Genomic DNA, 19867 nt, shown 5'->3' on the forward strand with positions numbered 1-19867 from the left:
TGGAAGATTTCACTTTTCTCTTGATTAACCTCGGTTTACCAAGTCACCCAAACCTGATAAACTGTGGTTAATTGAGATTGGAAACAAAACCTTCTGATTTCCTTGCAGTCACACCTGATAAAGAAAAGAAAAAGGAGAGCACTTAAGTTCAGGGGAAGGCCTGGTTCAATCTCATCACGATAAATAATAGTTTCCATGATTCTCAAATGCTGCAGTTGTAGCTCTCCTAACTTCTAACCTGAGTCCACAATTACTGTGTATTAGGGATTGATGAAAGAGTCTCAATCTGGTCAATCAGAACTGGATTACAAAGTCCATTCCCTTCTAATTCTTTTAGGATCTTTTAGGGAAAGTCCTAAATGAAATCCACACACTTTAACAAACAATTTAAATTGTTTTGGAATAATTTACAAGGTAGTTCAACAGTGTCTCTGGTCCTTCCTTCCGTTCAACAATCATTTCTAGCTCTTTGTGGCAGCTTGCAGCAGCTAGAAAACATGGCAGTTGCCAGACTTATTGAAAACATTTGACTAAAAGGCTTCTGGAAGTGGAGATTTTCCTTTGAACAATTAGCCAGGAAGCATTGTCATTCAAAACAAATGAAAAATTCCCCATTTTTTGTCCTGGAAAAAACCCAGTTTTTCTTCTGGTTTGTGCTCATTCTTCTGTTGTTCCCAAAACAACAACTTATCAGGTGATTTTAATATCTGATATCCGATAATTAAAGCAAATGAGTTCAACCTTTCATTGTTCAAACTTCATTACAGGATTGCAACTCGAACAGATAATGCAAAATTCATTCGAACACATAATTGTTACAGCATGTTAATCACCTAAGCTGCCTTGTATTTGGCAGAGATTGCTGGATGATTGCCTATGCAGTGACAATGCTAATGTAACCATTTGGTTGGTCCTAGTGGCCAGATTTACTGTCTGGTGGATTATCTCAAGGACAGCCTCTTTCAAATGCTGCTGCTATTTCCTTTTCACTTTTTCTAACTGATTTGTTTCAGACACCAGAGGAAGAACATGAGCTGCCAATCCAGGCCTAATCTCACCCACCATACATTCCCTAGCGGTCTTCTAGAGACCCAGAGAACAGTTGATCTATAGTGGTTAAAAAGGTAAAGGGACCCCTGACCATTAGGTCCAGTTGTGGCTGACTCTGGGGTTGCGGTCCTCATCTCGCTTTATTGGCCGAGGGAGCTGGCGTGCAGCTTCCGGGTCATGTGGCCAGCATGACTAAGCCGCTTCTGGCAAACCAGAGCAGCGCACGGAAACGCCGTTTACCTTCCCGCCGGAGTGGTACCTATTTATCTACTTGCACTTTGACATGCTTTCGAACTGCTAGGTTGGCAGGAGCAGGGACCGAGCAACGGGAGCTCACCCCATCACGGGGATAGTGGTTAGCTCACCCACAATTGCCAGCAAACCAAGAAGAAGAAGAAGAGAAGGAGGAGGAGGAGATTGGATTTGATATCCCGCTTTATCACTACCCTAAGGAGTCTCAAAGCGGCTAACAATAGACTTGACACAACCAAATGTGGATAAATATAGTAGGTTATATTTATTATATATAACAACTTGAGGACCTGCAAAACAAACTAACTAGTCATATTCATCCAATGTAACCAAATCAAATTAAGTCTCAGCAGGTATTCATTCATATATTGGGGGGGGGGGTGATTTCTACTCTCGTTACCTGGGCAAGAAAACCTTGCTTGCACTGAGGTTTCCTAAGATTCCACTGAGGGTCATGTTGGGTTTGCCATGATTTTCACTCAGTATGATCCTCCTCCAGCTGTCAATGCAGTGTAAGACACAGGAAAAAGACAAACTATCTAAAACAAAGTTCTAAAATGTAAACAACTATGAAGTCATCATAAAATTAGAAAACTCTTAACCAAATGCTTAAGCACATAAACACACACACACACACACACATATATATATATTTACCATGCATCTAAAAGCTAGAATGAAGGGGCTTCTCAGGCCTCCCAGGGGATGGAATTTCAGAGGAGAAGTACCACTATGGAGATGACATGCAACTTGTAGCCTATGCTCCTTCTTCCAAAGGACATGGCACACAACAGGTAGTCCTGAATTTATTTAAACATCTCAGGGAGAGTCCCCTCTCATTTATTATATAGTGGTTGAACAACTTCAGTTTCATTTCGAGGTGATGAATGTAACAAGGAGACCATTTTCTGCTGACATGCTTTCATTGACACTGTGTTCAGACTACTTTGATCGATGAACTTGAAGCATCTTTGCAGAGAACAAATCTGCGCTCCACCATTAAAGTTATGTGCAAAGAAACATAAGAGGTTCAGACACAAGACCTAGGACCTTTTTATCAACTCCAGTTGTTTTGTTCTGTATGTACCCTATCAAATAAATACAATTTACAACAAAGTCCTTTCAATGGTAGAAAAGACTGCCCTATTTTCTGTTATGGTTTTAGCAACCACAAAGCAAAACTTCCATTGAAGTTTATCTTGCAGCATACAAATGAAAGAACAGGATCCTTTTGAAAGCATCTGCAATAAATCAGAACAATGTTGTCCTACACACCTACTGAGCTGAAGCTAGATCAATACATAATGAGTTGTTTTATGTGTAATAGGACAAAGAGCTTTAATGGTAAGCACTGGCATTATGAAATTAAGAGCCAATTCTGTTGTGTAGCTGTGCAGGAGATTGCTTGTTTGAAGCTATTCTGACATGTTCCTGGTTGGCTCACACAATGAGGGCCCTCTTGAGCTTGTTTTATTTCCAGGAACTTTATTATTGCACTGAGCCAACAGTACACCATTATTTCTAGTATGGCCTGGCAAAGACTACGTAATCTCTTCCCTAACAAGTGGTTCTCCGGATGTTGCTAAGCTAAAACTCTCAACATCTGTGGCCACTAGCAAGTTGGTTGAGACTGAGGAGAGTTGTTGTTCAGCAATATATGGAAAGCTACAGGACAAGAAGAGGAAATGACAGAGCACCATTTGCCCAATGGTTCCCAACTGAAACCATGCAACTGTCTATCCTGGACAATGACATTTCCCTCTCTCAGGGTATAGGCTCAGTTGATCATTAGGGCAACAAATGAGCCTTAGATCAGGCTTGGTAGCAAACTAACAGTCGGTGCAGTTCTTTCAGAAGTTGTGTCATATGCTTACAACCTTTTTTATCATTAAACCCAACTCCAGCTGGCTTAAAATATATTGTAAGCCATATATACAATTGATATCTTCTAAATATATGTAACAGTACAATTAAAAAGCAATTGTAGCAATTAAAAAAAAGTCAAAAACAGCATCCTAGCTAGCTAGTTACCTATTAAATTTGTATTCCGTCCTTCCAAAGGTGCCCAGAGTAGCAAACCTAAAAATGTTAAAATAATACATTTTTTAAAACAATCTTTACCCTCTTCCACATTTTACTATTTCTTCCTAAAAAAACACAAAACAACCCAGCTAATCTATTCCTGATTTGACAAGACTTTGATATGACACCATAACATCAAATAAAGCCATTTGATTAATTCCTGGCCCACAACATGAGAGTGTACAATAGACTCTGAAAATGGCTCCTGTTTTTCTCTCTCTCTTCACTACCATGTAATACCCTTGGATGTCATAAACCTATAGTTTAACCTTCAAGTCTTGACTTTGATTTCCGTTTGCAAAAAGCCAGTGAGACTTTGCAAACTACATCTTCATAAGGTTGCCATATCAGTCTGGTTCTGCTGTATCATGTCGAATATCTGACAAGCCATTGTTTTACATCAAGTTCTGAACACCACTTTCAGTGCCAGAAAATTGCTTTGAGGGCAAGCTGCAAGGTGTCTTCTGAAAGCTGGATCACTTTATTCTTTTGTATTTTACAGAAAGTCCTGGCCTCCTGAGCCATGTCCCCGTTGGAATAAAAATTCTTGACGTCAATGACAACCCTCCAGAGCTTGCTGAAGACTATGATGTAGTTGTCTGTGAGAATGCAAAGCCGAACCAGGTAACCTGAGAGTTGCACTCTTAATATCATATTTGAAAGGCACATAATTTTAAAAAGTGTTTGTTTAATAGAGGAGACTGTAGATGTATGTGTACATAGCCATGTGATTCAAATACGTAATTTGAATTATATATTTCAGACTGCACTAGAGATCTACAGGACAACATACAGTGTATTTATATATACACAGGGTTGTACTTAATCAAGTCCTATTCAGAGTACACCTATTGCAATTAATTAGCCTATGTTAGTCTTGCTTATTAACTTAAATGGGTCTGAATAGGACCAGGACTGAATACCACCAGATAGATAGATAGATAGATAGATAGATAGATAGATAGATAGATAGATAGATAGATAGATAGAGATAGATGATAGATAGATAGATAGATAGATAGATAGATAGATAGATAGATAGATGATAGATAGATAGATAGATAGATAGATAGATAGATAGATAGATAGATAGATGATAGATGATAGCTAGATGATAGATTTGGAGCTTTAGAATCCAAAACCTTTCATAAGAAATATAAGAAATATACGGTAATCAATCTCCTGAACATACTATATGCAATTAAGAGGCCAGGTAGATATTCCTTGGGAGAAAATCCCAGACGGCATGGGCCACAGAGAAGGCCATGCACCTCATAGCCAGAGGAAGAAGCTTTCAGAAGATATACTCATTTGGAAGAAGACATTTCCTGATGAAAATTGGTCCAACAATGTGCAGGAGTTTTTTTAATGGCTTTGTGAATAGCACACAGAGGCATGCTGATGACAAGTGGACTCCTCTGAATACTGCAGCAATGGCATCCCAGCAGTTTGTCCATGTCAGCTACATCACCTCTAACGTCCTGTAACTTGTACAACCGTAAATAAACTTTTTGCTGCTGTGGGCTCCTTAAAGGGTGACTAGGCATGGAACTCTCACTTCATATTCCCATACTTGTTTGACATCATTTTTCCTGGCTAAGTTGTTTCTGATGTTTTGGAATTGCTAAGGAATTATTTTTATTTTTATTACATTTATTTGTACCCCGCCCATCTGGCTGGGTTTCCCCAGCCACTCTGGGCGGCTTGCAACAAAGATTAAAAATACATTAAAACACCAGTCATTAAAAACTTCCCTAAACAGGGCTGCTTTCAGATGTCTTCTAAACGTCAGGTAGTTGTTTATCTCTTTGACATCTGACAGGAGGGCGTTCCACAGGACAGGCGCCACTACTGAGAAAGCCCTCTGCCTGGTTCCCTGTAACTTATTATTTATTGAATTCATATACCGCCCTATACCTGGGGGGTCTCAGGGCGGTTCACAGAATGAAATCAAGATATAAAATCACACACACACAATTTTTTAAGGGCATAGGATGGCAAGTGCAAATGCACAGAATAAAATGCATCCATTTTGAATTGTATTCCAGCAATCTGCCGATGTGGGTGGATGACAGAGGTTTTTTCCCTCCAGGTCTTATGTTTTATTTCCCAGTGCTAGAACGATGTTGTTCAACTGTTTATCTTTACATTTGCATAGGACAAAATAAAACCACATATCTGCTGTGTCTTTTCTTATCCCACAATTCACTGCTGAGTTACAACGGGGGAAATAACATAAACCCTGATGTAACGGTCTCTCAGATTTAATAGTTTTGCCTAGCACTGCAAATGCAGGGGGGGGGGGACCCTGTTAACTGTTATTGCACTGTGTCAGCAATGCTGGCTCTAACTGAAAGGTGGCTTGTGAGTGCCAATGCAGTGCCATTGTACTTAAGACTGAGCACAGATTGGAGATATCTGATGTATATTCGCTTCAATGCACCCAGTAGGTGAGAATGCTTCACTCCTCTCTTCTGGAATGTTAAATACAGTGGTACCTTGGGTTGCAGACACTTCAGGTTACAGACTCCGCTAACCCAGAAATAGTACCTTGGGTTAAGAACTTTGCTTCAGGATGAGAACAGAAATTGCGCAGCAGCAGTGTGGCGGCAGCGGGAGGCTCCATTAGCTAAAGTGGTGCTTCAGGTTAAGGACAGTTTCAGGTTAAGAGCGGACCTCCGGAATGAATTAAGTTCTTAACCCGAGGTACCACTGTACTGGGATTACATGGTATGGCTTTCATTCCATACCAGAGTCGACTCTCTTTGGAATATTTCAAACCACTCTGAGAATCAACAGTAAACGTATCACAATTCTTTTGACTTCTTTCAAAATTCCTCAGATGTTTTCCCTGAGGAAGACCCCCTCCCCCCACCAACTCACTTTGAATCTAAGCATAAGTGAAAGTTTGGAAGCATTTATGCACCCCCAAACATTTGTACACCATTATTGCAAATTGTCAACAAGGGCAGTTCTTTGGGTTTCCTTTTTTTTATCCTATACAATAGGATCCAATGGAAGGTAGGCATTTTGTACTGGGAAATAGACTTCTTGCCAAAAAAAAAAAATCAAGCAAAGACAAACAAAAATTCCCAGGGGGGGAATTAGAAGTCCCAAGGAGAATGGAATCACTGGACTGTAACATGCCAATATTAGGCCTGGTGATGAAAATAAACTTATATGTGAAATTTTTAAGTGACACATCAATCCTCTTCTGTAGGTATTAATGCAAATGTCTAACTAACAAAATCTTTGAATTTAAGACTCTTGACATACTGACATTCTGAGCATGTGTTTAGATAATTTTACATTGTTGCTGAAATGTGTTGAGCAGAGAAATAAAACAGTAGTAGTAGTAGTAGTAGTAGTAGTAGTAGTAGTAGTAGTAATAATGATGATGATGATAATGCAGCTAATGGAAAAATAGTCATACTACGACACTAGGCAGGTAGAAAATTGTGAAAGAAAGCTCAGCTTATAAGATTCTGCCGAGTTCTGCCAAAATTTGAATCCAGTTCAAAGTTCATCACATCCACAATTCAATTTTCCTTCCAGGTTATCCAGACTATCGGTGCAACGGACAGAGATGACTTTGCAAATGGTCAAAGATTCCACTTTTCTCTGGACAACAGTTTCCCTTTGAATCCCAACTTTACGCTAAAGGACAATGAAGGTAAATCACACATTACTCTGCAAGCAAGGCTTGGTGTTTGTCTGGGATGTCTCGTTGAACAGAATGACTTCTTTTCTCATAATCTTTTTTGTCAGTGGGTGAAAACCACCATCTGTCAGGGCAGAAGTGGTTTATATAGCAAAGACTTCATATTCATAACCTTTGTGTTGTGAATGATGAATATCTAGGAATCGTTTTGGAAGAAAATAACCTTGTAATATTTCTTCCCTGCTCTGTATTTTATTAGCTTTTGTAGTTACTCTGCATGTTGTTTAAAGGTTTGTTTGAGAGTTCTGTTGGGTTATAGAGTTGTACTTTGGCTTCTTGCTTGGGTAACACTAAGACCAGAATCATAACACATATTACGTTTTTAAACATTTATTTGTTACATTTATATATTACCTGTATAATGGATAAATCTTCTGGCAAGTTTACAAACATTATTAACAGGACAAAATGCAAAGCAAAGTTCAAAACAATGAAATCAGTTATAGTCAATACAAACTAGCAGTATGAAAATAATCTAAATTTAAATAATCTAAAACTAATAGACTGGCATAAAACCATATCAACTCTTAACAAGGGGATAAGAATTTGGTGCAAGAATTTAAAAGCAACAAACAAATATATCTGTTATTATTAAAAGGGGGGGTGAGAATAAAAATATCTTCACCAAGCGTCTCCCCTGCCTCTTCAGCTAGTCAGCGTTCTGTGCCTGCTTATTCTTCAATCGACTTTTCCTTCTCCATTTTGTTTTTTTGCAGGTGAGTCTATGAACAGCTTTCACATCCTTCCCTGAAAACATTAAAGATAGCTTGCATATTTGTTTGTTTGTTTATAACATTTTTATCACACTTTTCAGTCAAACAGGCACCCAGAGCAGCTTGCATACAATCAAGAAATAAAAGCCCATTCCCTACTCATTGCATTAAAAGCCAAGATACATATCATTAAAGGAAAGGGGGATGGGGAAGGCAGGCAGGAGAGGCAACTCAGGCACCAATTGTTAAAGTTATATTGAGTTTGAAGTTGAATGGAGCTTCTTAGTATAAACTAGGAAGAAGAAGAAGAGTTTGCACTTGATATCCCACCTTTCACTCCCCTTAAGGAGTCTCAAAGCGGCTTATAATCTCCTTTCCCTTCCTCCCTCACAACAAACACTCTGTGAGGTGAGTGAGGCTGAGAGACTTCAGAGAAGTGTGACTAGCCCAAGGTGCATGTGGAGGAGCAGGGAAGCAAACCTGGTTCACCAGATTACGAGTCCACCACTCTCAACCACTACACCACCTATCCAGACAACATAATTTTCTGTACCCTATTTATAACTAGGCCATTCTCTTTCTTCATCCTCCTTTGCCAGTCACACCATTCCATTCTTCCTCCTTCCCAGTTTATTTAGTTAAAAACAAAACAGCTTTTAGCCATTCTGTGGCAATTGAATTTCCATTGATCTGGCGGCTTTGAGGGCACTGTCACATTCGGATTGCTTATTTGTTTCCCTAAATATCATTGGACCTCTGGCAAACTGTGGGACTACCCTGAATGTGCCAAGGAGTAGGTGGTGTGATTTTTCACTACATTTGTTTAAGCACACAAAGAGTTGAAGCAAAAAAGAATGAGAACGATAAAAAGGTTAGGTCCAGTTGCGGACGACTCTGGGGTTGCAGCGCTCATCTTGCTCTATAGGCTGAGGGAGCCGGCGTTTGTCCGCAGACAGCCTCCGGGTCATGTGGCCAGCATGACTAAGAATTAAAGGCAACTGAGAAATCCAAAGAAGGGCTTTTAGGGTTTCTACTTTCTTAAGCATTTGGGCATTGCATTTAGTAGACCAAGATGCAATTAGACCCTTCCCGAAAAAAGAATTTGAAACAGTGATAAAAAAATATGTGTATTTCAAAAACACGTGAGTTCTGTTTATTGGATCCTTAAGTGTGTGGAGGGTTTTGCTGTTTATTTTAAAGAATACAAATGTGTGCAAATAGCTGAACCCCAAAACACGAGAACCTGTCAACAAGGTAAGATTTGTCAAGTCTCACCTGGAAAATGTTATAAAACGAAACCTAAAGATACAGGTATATAATACCCATCTTTAATCATATTTTTATAGCCTAAATCAGTTGAAAGACTTCATGCAAATAGTGTTGGGCAACAAATTAAAATTTGCCAGAAGGAAAGACACAAAGCAGGATCTCCCATATCCCCTTCTCCTGGCATTTTATGGTAATATCTTTTTTAAAATCCTCAGATTGTGAATAATAAATGAACAAGTATTCTCCAAAGTGCTCTGGTATTCACTTGCCATAGCTCTACCATTATATCTCTGTTGCTTTGGGAGTTTCCCCAAAGTCTTTATTCAATACATTTTCCAGTACAGTAGCTCAATATAACTAGTCTGAGATAAACATACTCTTTGGCATGGAGGAAGAGAGATACAATTGCCCTAGGTGGACTGTGGATTTTGGGGAATCGTGCTTCCAAACTTTTAAAGACTTTGTTGCATTTCAGGCAGATGTTATCTGCAAGCTCAAAGTTCCAAGATTGAAATTTATATAATTAGGATCCTCAAGCTGAGGTGACTTGCATAACCACCTAACTCCATGTGAGACGAGATTCATGTGGAAAGATGGAATACATAATCATCTGTCTTTCTGGCCAGGAAGTCAAGCATGTGCTGATGGGCTCATTACAAAGCCCAGTTCCAGCTGGCAGGTTTAACAAAAAAAGTCACACTGATTCAACCCTGTTTGAACAGGGAGCCAGGCAACCACGTCATCTTAATTCAGTACCTCAATCTTCAGGAGCTTGGGGTTCTTTTCTTCCAAGATTCGCATTATTCAAGAAAATATGCCTTACTATTTGGATTGTAAGGTCAGAAGAAATATATTTGACAAGCCTGCTCAGAAGATACTTGGCTGTATCTAGACCAATAAAAGGTCTATGGTACCAACAGTGATAGGTGCTGGATTTAAAAAAAAAAAAATCATGAAGAATACTCATGTCAGAATATAAAATAGTGTTATAGATTTGGCAGGATCCTCCCTCCCAACCCTAGAAATTAATAATAGGTAGGGTTTTGATTATTTGGAGTATTGAAGGGAAGATTGGAGGTCACTGGAAATGTGCAGGCTTAGATTCCTTCCCAAGCTACAGCCTTACCTGGGATAGGCATTAACATGGAAAATGGGGCTGATGGTCTGGGCAGACAAAGCTTGCCATAGTGATGGGGTGTGGGTTTGAAGTGACAGCAAAAGAGAGTTTTTAATAAGGTGTGCTGGGAAGAAGAAGGGAGGGGGGAAGACTGGGATCCATCTTGGACAGACTGGCTGAAGGCCGGCTGGGAAAGATAGCTTAGGCTTCAGGGCTGCACCTCTGTGGGAGACAAGCCCCTATTGAAATGAATATGCTGTAAAATCTGGACTCCTTCCATGCACACTGAAGGTGTAAATAGGTGAATAAACCATATTTCTTAAAGCTACAACAGTCTCCACCATGTATCAATTCTCCAAAGGAACACAGACCCTGGGTGAGTGTCTGGAACCACATGGACTATTGCTGTCATTCAGCAGAGAGAGGGGAGGCACCCAACTTTTGTAACAATGTATTCTCACCCAGAAATGTTTCTGTTGAGTATAGTGAAGTAGCTGAGTACCAGTGGAAAGACAAGACAGTTTATTGAATACTAGGGCTGTGAACAGTCCCCCAGTTCTATTTGGGGACCTGTTCCAGTGCTCCAGAACAGCATCAATATGACCCAGACTTCCCCATCCCTCCTTGCCACCTGACTGGCCTCCTTTAGAGAACCTGGGTTTTCGGATCAGGATTTGGGATAAGGCCATTTGAGTTGAAGAGGCCTCTTTCAATATTATTGTTCCAGCCAGATTAATTTCAAGTAAATACTGGAAAACCAAAAAAAACCCACAAACACCTGGAGTGGGTAATGGTTAAGAATAGTAGCCAAAAGGACTTCCTTAAGTAGCCAAAAGGGCTTCATGATGCACAAGAAGGAGGTAGCAGCAAAATACCACAAAATGGGTAGCTTCCTAAAAACAACAACAGCTCAACAACTTTGGTAGATCACTGCCAGTTTTTTTATACTTGGGAGTAGATCTCAGTCTCTTGAAAGTTGGACATGCCTGACATAGTCCAATGACAAGAGAGAATGCATAATAGTCACCAAATACTAAGTTTTTGTTTGAGGAATGGGGTAGAAAACTGGTCAGGAATAGAGATCTTGGAAGAAGCATGGACCCCCTGAACCAGAGCAATCCAAGCTACAACATTTTGTCCCTGTTCCCACATGTATCTCAGTTCCCAGCTTTCCATTGCACCCATTCAGCATTCTTTCTGCTCTAGGTTAACCAATCACAAGAAGCATGTAGGCTGGGAAAAGGAGCTAAATTAAACCCCTATCCAAATGATGCCCCTGAATTGAATTCCTCCCCAGAACCAAGAAGATTATAGGCAGCTGTTGCTGTCAATTTTAAAAAGACAAATGCCTGACTGCATATGAGCATAGATCTTCCTTCTCCAAAGCTTTCAAAGGGAGTCCAGGGGTCAGGGGCCTTTTGGAATCATGACCTTTTGCTTCATTCTTCCTTTTTGGAGGATTGATGTGTTTAAGGAAAAATAAAATAATGAAAGTACTCAGTTCCTTTCAGGCCCTTGACTTGTACGTATTTATTTTATCCTGCAAATATCCTCACCCCACCCCGATTTGACAAGCTTTCCCAAAGCTTTTTATGAAGCTCTGGTTTTCCTAGATTCCTTCAACCATTATATTGTTACCATTGCCAACTTCATCTTTCAGATTTTGTTTCATTGTGTCTCAAATTTGCCTTGGGATTTTTTCCAAAGCACATTCTTTCCATCTTTTGTGCTTTTCATTTCTTCCCCCCACCCCACCCCTGGCTTGGATTTTCATCTTCAGAATATCCTTTCCCCTGTCTGTTGTTATCTGTTCCTTTTGTCTCATATCTGCCCTCCCATTTTCATTTTCATTCTCTCCCCACCCTTTGGAGCTTTGCAGCTAATCTTCTGTGCTTAAATTCTTTCATCATCGCTTGACTGCTACTCATGCCTTCTGTGTGAATTGAAACTTTATTCCACTCAGGCTCACTTTTTTCAGACCCTGCAAAGCTTGACTCCACGTCTTTTAAGTCAGCAGGTTTGTCACGGCTGCTGTACAAAAATGTAATGCGTCACTTACTCTTTTTTTAAAAAAAATTATATATATTGCTGCATGGGGCAAAGAGGAGGCTGTGCTTTCCTGCTCAGCTGTAAAAAGACTGCCTAGCCTGCCAATAGCCAATGTGGTGTCCTCCATATCTTGAGCTCCATCTCCATCACCCGCAGCAAGCATTGGTCAATGATGAGGGTGATGAGAATTAAAACCCAATACAGTGGTACCTCGGGTTACATACGCTTCAGGCTACATACGCTTCAGGTTACAGACTCCGCTAACCCAGAAATAGTACCTCAGGTTAAGAACTTTGCTTCAGGATGAGAACAGAAATGATGCTCTGGTGGGGGCAGCGGGAGGCCCCATTAGCTAAAGCGTTGCTTCAGCTTAAAACAGTTTCAGGTTAAGAACGGACCTCCGGAACGAATTAAGTACTTAACCCGAGATACCACTGTACTATCTGGACAGCACTAGAAAATCATCCCAGGCGAGTTCAGCTGGAGAATGGATGGCTGGAGAATGGATGGCTGGAGCACCTTACTTTCAAGGCTGTGGTTGCTGTTAATAGACCCCCATAATGCAATGTACAGAATGTTGGTGCATTCATTACAATGTAACAAGCATGAACACTTTGCTTTTAAATAAAGATTGGTCCTGAATCCCAGGTAATGATGTATAGACATCCCCGAAAAGAATTCCCCAATTTTAACAAAACTTCATTTTGTTTTCCTTGAAATTTCTTAGATTTTTGTCAGAGTACAACCCCAGAAATTCACCTTAACCTTTTGCTTGGGGGTGCGATCAGTTGTGGCTCTTGCTGGAGAAGTTCACTTACCTTAATTGGTGGGTGGTTTTGCAGCCGATCCACGAGCCCTGTGGTGTCCAGCAAGACACCCGGATTTGGTTGACTGCCTGATGGTGATTGGTCAGGCTGGTGGGCTTTGGGTGGACCTCCCCCCCAGGAGGACAGGCTGACCAATCAGCATTGACTGGGCCTGCAGCTGGGTATAAATTGTAGCTTGGCCTGGCTGTCACTCCTTAGCTAGGCCAAAATGCCACAAGCTTATTGAGGACGTGTTGTTCATCAATGGCAGAGCATATTATTAATTGATTGGTTGATTAATTGATTAATTAAATTTGTATACCACCCTATCCCCACAGGTCTCAGGATAAAATTACAATGACATATCCTTTGCACGCAGAAGGTCTCAGGTTCAGTAGCTCCTGACTGGCATGAGAAAGCTCTCTTGTGGAAATCCTGCATAGGCACTCTCAGCCATTATAGACAGTGCTGAGCTGAGTGGACCAGTGGTCCGATTCCTTAAAAAAACAAAAAAACAAAAAGCTATGTTTTGTAGAACAGGACTTGGTATGCTAGCTTCCAGGCCTGTGGGTCTCTGCTGCTTACTAAGACAGGGAAAGAAGAAGAAGAAGAGTTTGGATTTGATATCCAGCTTTATCACTACCCGAAGGAGTCTCAAAGCAGCTAACATTCTCCTTTCCCTTCCTCCCCCACAACAAACACTCTCTGAGGTGAGTGGGGCTGAGAGACTTCAAAGAAGTGTGACTGGCCCAAGGTCACCCAGCAGCTGCATGTGGAGGAGCGGAGACGCGAACCCGGTTCACCAGATTACGAGTCTGCCACTCTTAACCACTACACCACAATGGCTCTGCTGTTGCTTGCCAGGAGGTGAGGTGGTGGAGTGCAAATGCATTAGCACAGGCAATCTGGTTGCTATGCATACAGTGGAACCTTGGTTCTTGAACTTAATCCATTCCAGAAGTCTGTTCGACTCCCAAAACATTTAAAAACCAAGGCGCGGCTTCCGATTGGTGCAGGTGTCCCAAAACAATAGCCGACAACCACATTGGATGTTCGGCTTCCGAAAAATGTTTGGAAACTGGAACTCTTACTTCTGAGTTTTTGGCATTCGGGAGCTGATTTGTTCGTCAACTAAGCTGTTTGAGAACCAAGGTTCCAACGTACTTCCATATATATATATATATATATATATATATGTACCTCAGGTTACATACGCTTCAGGTTACAGACTCCGCTAACCCAGAAATAGTGCTTCAGGTTAAGAACTTTGCTTCAGGATGAGAACAGAAAACGTGCTCCGGCGGCATGGCGGCAACATGAGGCCCCATTAGCCCCATTCCAGAATGAATTAAGTACTTAACCTGAGGTACCACTGTATATAAACTCCCCACCACCTCAACAGCAACCTACCAGCTGGGAAAGTAGCACAGCAGCTCTGCTCCACTGAGTGGTCCACTTCTACCCATTATGAAGCAACTCTACATTTAATTTGATTGGCATCTGTCTGCACTGGGAGCCTACTGTGGCTGTAGAGACCAATACAGGAGAGAGATGTTTTGTTGCATCTGAGGCAGATGAAGACATCCGGTTGTTCTGCTGCCGATGCACCATGGCATTTCCTCTCTTAGTGCTCCTCCCAGTGGTCATTCATCTTCTGGTCACTGCCTGTCTGTTTGTCTCCAGGCACTGTGGTCATCTGCAAGGGATTCCCACATGGTGGGGTTGATGTTGCCATTCTTGAACTACAAAGACATTTATCCAGGAGCTGTAACCTTCATTTTTTAACTCCCTCTTGGGACAAGGAAGGAACCACTCAACTTTACCTTTTGGCAACTCCATGTAACTATAGGATATGACGATACACCTTTCTAAGTATGTTATCAGTAGTATGGTGTATATATTTCTGCAGGGACCATGCTTTCTTCCCATTCTTAAACTGCTCTGCTGGCTTCATTCATTTGAGCTGACCTATGGTAGAATGAAATTCTGAAGATCACGCTGCAAGCCTTTCATGAAGTCACTCTTAAATAGTATAGCAGTCATAAATGCCAGTCTATTCAGGCTCTCATACTCTTTATTAGCTTGGAATCTAGACCAATAGAATCTCATTATAACTTCAGGGGGGAAATGGTGTTGGAACTATTAAAGATTTTTCAGTTAGCTGACAGCAAAGCTAGGAAGTCAGACCCCTCTACTACTTTCATAAAATAAAACAAGAAGTAAGAGCAAGGCGACAAGGGGCTTTTATACTTTTAAAGCTTTTAAACTAGTTTCTCTACATCATGCTGTAGCAGAGAAAGATAAATTCCTATGTTGTTTTTTTCTACTTCGGGTTAGATTTTTATGTGAAATGTACTGTATAGACAATGATACGTGATACAGTATTTTTATTGATTGCAAAAGTGTGTGGATCTGATATGAAGTCACTTACCAGTCTTTTGAATCAAGGCTTGAAATGAAACCGTGTGCAGGAAAATCAGAACCGGGGCAGATCTTGCCTGCCTACTTACAAATTGCCAAAAGGTTCTCCTTTCAAATCAGTTGTTCGGGAAAATGAAATCGGTGCAGTCCATTACCAGGACTCCAGTCCCATAATGCAAGTGATTGGTGGGGAAAAACAAAACCAGCAAGTGTTGATCAAGGCAGAGCTCAAATATGGGCCCAGCGAATAAGCTAGCTTGCCAGATTTGAAAACCACAGCAGCTTGAAGCCGTGATAAACTCCAACACCACAAGAAGGCAAGTTCCATGGGGGCGGGGGATGCTTCAGAAATTCACTCCTTTTGAATTCTGAACTGAAGAGACACAATAATGGCATCATAGAATTGTAGAGTTGGACTGAGGGTCATCAAGTCCAACCCGAGGCGATGCAGGAATCTCAACTAAAGCATCCATGTCAATCACAAACAGCTATCCCATGAATTTGCAAGTGCGAATTTTGTGATTCACTATTTTTCACAGTTCTCCAGATGCAATTGTGCATGCCTTAGCTGTTTACAAATAATAAAAATATGGGGAGAGGAGTAGGTGCCCATGCAGATATCAACATTTGTGGTATTTCACTCTTGCAAATGCATAGAACCATTTATTTATTTTTTATTTTGCATGAGCATAATACCAGTGTTGGCATATATACAGAGAAGCAAGAATGTGATTGATATCTGTACAATTCTCGATAGTAGTTGAGCGAAATCACCTATTTGAAGAGAAACTAAAAAAAAGAAGAAGTCTGTGATTAACTTTGTATGGCAAGAAAGCAGAGCCATTGTTTTTAAAAAGGCAAAAAAAAAAAAGACTGCTTCCTCCACCCTTTGTTATATATGTAAAAATAAAAAAGGAATCCAGAAAGAATAATATTGCTTGAATTGTAATCTTACATTAGAAGTGGATTGACTTTTACTCAGTGCCCTGATTTTAAATAGATGCAAATGGTGTGAAGTGACATTGTACTGTTGTTCATTGTCCACAGCTGGGGGAATAGAGAAGAGATTCTACCTTGTTGAAAAGGGTTGTATGAACTTTTTCACCAAGATGGATCCTGAAATTGCCCCTTTTTTGCCATGTCGGCTACCAGCAAGTCTGTATGGGTGACGGAATGGGCGGCATGGCATAAGACCAGAATGTTGGGAGGCAGTTGGAGGATGGATGGTGGCTAACGGATTGAGGCTGAATCCTGACAAGACAGAAATACTGTTTTGGGGGGACAGAGGGCAAGCAGGTATGGGGGACTCCCTGGTCCTGAATGAGGCAACTGTGCCCCTGAAGGACCAGGGGCACAGCCTAGGAGTCATTTTGGACTCACAGCTGTCCATGGAGGTGCAGGTCAGTTCTTTGTCTAGGGCAGCTGTTTACCTGCTCCATCTGGTACGCAGGCTGAGACCCACAGACAGTCTCGCCTACCCACAGACAGTCTCGCCTGAGTGCTGCATGCTCTAGTTATCTCCTGCTTGTACTATTGCAATGCGCTGTATAGGGGGCTACCTTTGAAGGTGACCTGGAAACTACAATTAATCCAGAATGCGGCATCTAGACTGGTGACTGGGAGTGGCCACCGAGACCATATAACACCGGTCCTGAAAGACCTACATTGGCTCCCAGTACATTTCCAAGCACAATGCAAAGTGTTAGTGATGACCTTTAAAGACCTAAACGGCCTCAACCCAGTATACCTGAAGGAGCATCTCCACCCCCATCGTTCAGCCCAGATACTAATTTCCAGCTCCAAGTGCCTTCTGGTGGTTCCCTTACTGTGAGAAGTGAAGTTACAGGGAACCAGGCAGAGGGCCTTCTCAGTAATGGCACCTGCTCTGTGGAACGCCCTCCCACCAGATGTCAAGGAACAACTATCTGACTTCTAGAAGACATCTGAAGGCAACCCTGTTTAGGGGAGTTTTTAAAGTTTGATGTTTTATTGTGTTTTTAATATTCTGTTGGGAGCCAGCCAGAGTGGCTGGGGAAACCCAGCCAGATGGGTGGGGTATAAATAATAAATGATGACGATAACTAAATGCAATTATTAAGATTACTCTGACTCGCTTTCTCCTCTTGTAGATAACACAGCCAGTATCCTGACCAGGCGGAGGAGATTTAGTCGGACGACTCAGGATGTGTATTACCTCCCTGTGGTGATCTCTGACGGAGGGATCCCTTCTCTCAGCAGTAGCGCCACCCTTGTGATACGAGTGTGTGCGTGTGAAAGAGACGGGAGGGTGAGGACCTGTCATGCAGAGGCATTCCTCTCCTCTGCAGGATTGAGTACGGGGGCCTTAATTGCCATCCTGCTGTGTGTCATCATTCTCCTGGGTAAGCCTCTCTCAGAATTAAATACCGGTGTCCTTTCTGTGGCCTTCAGATGATCACAGAAACAATGTGGCTTTTTCAGTATAATGTCATTCTGAACCAGGAATCACTTGTGATAGGAGGTAATTAGAAATACAAAGCTTTGATATATTTTTTTATATTTTAAAAAAATTGGTAAAGACTTTAGCTAAAATTAATAGGACCAAGAAGCCTTTAAAGCAGACAGCTGAACTGCTGGCATCCTGTGGAATTAATTTTGCAGAGGTCACTAAGTAATTAGCACTGCTGATCTACCCAGGTAATTTGGTAAGATTTTCAGGAACCAATTCGAGTTGCATGTCCAGTACTCTTGGGGGAAGTAATAAAAAGAAGAAAGGCGGAGAATCTTTTTGAAACCGATTCCTCTGCCAGAAGGACTTTCAGGAGTGTATGAAAGCCATTTGCTAATTATCTCTGTGGGATGAGCTGATAACGACACAAAGCATCATCAAGAGGGGCAAGGGACAGTGCAGGCAAGAAGATGATTCTATTAGATAAATGTCCTTGGAAATGCATTTTCTCTGAATACTTTATGTGCTTAGATTTATCTGAATAGTACCCATTAGCTAATATTCCCTCTCATTTGGCTCTGACTCAACCTGCTCATACTGTCTTTACATGTATATTTGCACACTAAACAGAGCTTGAGAAGAAAGTCCTTTTGAAGAACAAATGCTGCTCACAATGGGATGAATCTATAATGACCCATATACTAATATTGTTAGAAATTAAAGAAGTGAATCTTTATCCAGATAAAGGAAGTTCTTCAATGTATGACATTATTCTTAAATATCTTCATTAGCAATCTTCATTGCTTCCGTTCTCCATGGAAGTTTTTATTTTATTGTTTGAAATTTCTGATAAGGAGCAACCCATTTTTTGCTTGCCCCCCCCCCCAATAAATTTTTTATAGTCTCAATAAGTGATATTGAAATCCCTCATTCCCGCCATGTCCTCATCTGAGTGGTTTTGGTCAGTGTCCATTTTACAATTGCTTATACCCATTCCCAGTGGACCCAATCCTGAAAAAAAAAAAAAAAGAGTTAGTTATGCTTAGGTTCCAAGAAAATTTGTGATAATAATTTGCGGCAGCCTTTCATCCCTCAACTGTAAAAAAAACAAACAAACCAGATTACCCCCCCCCATTAATACCTGTGCACAAATTATTAATGTGGCAAGTAATATCTTCCTAACTTGTGAGAAAAAATCATTAAGATATAGACCTATTTAGATATAATATTATGGGTTTTGGGGGGCTAGAGTTTGTGGGTGCCTGGAATGAGTGGGTGCTGGTGTTTGATCAATGCTTGGAGCATTAAGAGGGTCTGCCAGACAGGTTTTCCCATTCAGGAGTTCACCTGGGAGAAGAACCATCAAGGATAAGAAAGGGAACAGGAGAAGAGCCATTAAGAAGCAGGTATAGGCAGATATGGGCTGCACCAGACAACAAGTGAGTGGGAGCCCCTCCTTCCACTGAGCGATAGTTGTGAGAGTTTTTAGGAGGTGGAAGTTTCAGGATTGCAATTTGCCTGATGTGAGCTGGGGGGGGGGGGGGAGTGTCAGTCTGCAAGCAGCAAGTTGGGACAGGGGACAGAGGGTCATGGCTGATTTCTGCTGGCATCCAAGACTTCGGCCATGGGAGAACCAAGAACGCTCTCAGATTGTAATGCTCAGGTTGCATATATGTGTAAATGAGCTGTATATGGTAAAGACGCCATGGTCTCTGTTGTGCTTAATTGTCCAAAAGGAAACACAGACCCTGGTAAGAGTGCCTGAAATTCCCTGACACCCCACACTGAAGTGGAGATTGGGGATAGCATGTAACAATATTATTAGGATCTAGATATATTTAATTATGGAATCATTGTATACACCACTGCTACAGCTTTAATTTATTGAAAGCAGGTATTTTATGTCTATCGACCTGTCAGGCAAACTTCATCTCGAGAGCAATAATCTTTAATTCTTTT

General features: G+C 41.2%; 1 protein-coding gene across 6 annotated transcripts in view; it reads left to right on the top strand.

Moving 5' to 3' along the window:
* CDH18 (cadherin 18) overlaps positions 1-19867 on the top strand; it is a 605089-nt gene that overhangs the window by 583241 nt on the left and 1981 nt on the right. For all 6 annotated transcript variants that reach the window (XM_083747250.1, XM_083747246.1, XM_083747247.1 and 3 more), the window contains 3 exons: positions 3887-4008; positions 6940-7057; positions 17610-17861. In XM_083747250.1, coding sequence (XP_083603376.1) covers positions 3887-4008; positions 6940-7057; positions 17610-17861 — 492 coding nt within the window. The remainder of the gene's footprint in view (positions 1-3886; positions 4009-6939; positions 7058-17609; positions 17862-19867) is intronic.

The sequence above is a fragment of the Podarcis gaigeae genome (assembly GCF_964106915.1).
Source record: "Podarcis gaigeae genome assembly, chromosome: 7".
NCBI lineage: Eukaryota > Metazoa > Chordata > Lepidosauria > Squamata > Lacertidae > Podarcis > Podarcis gaigeae.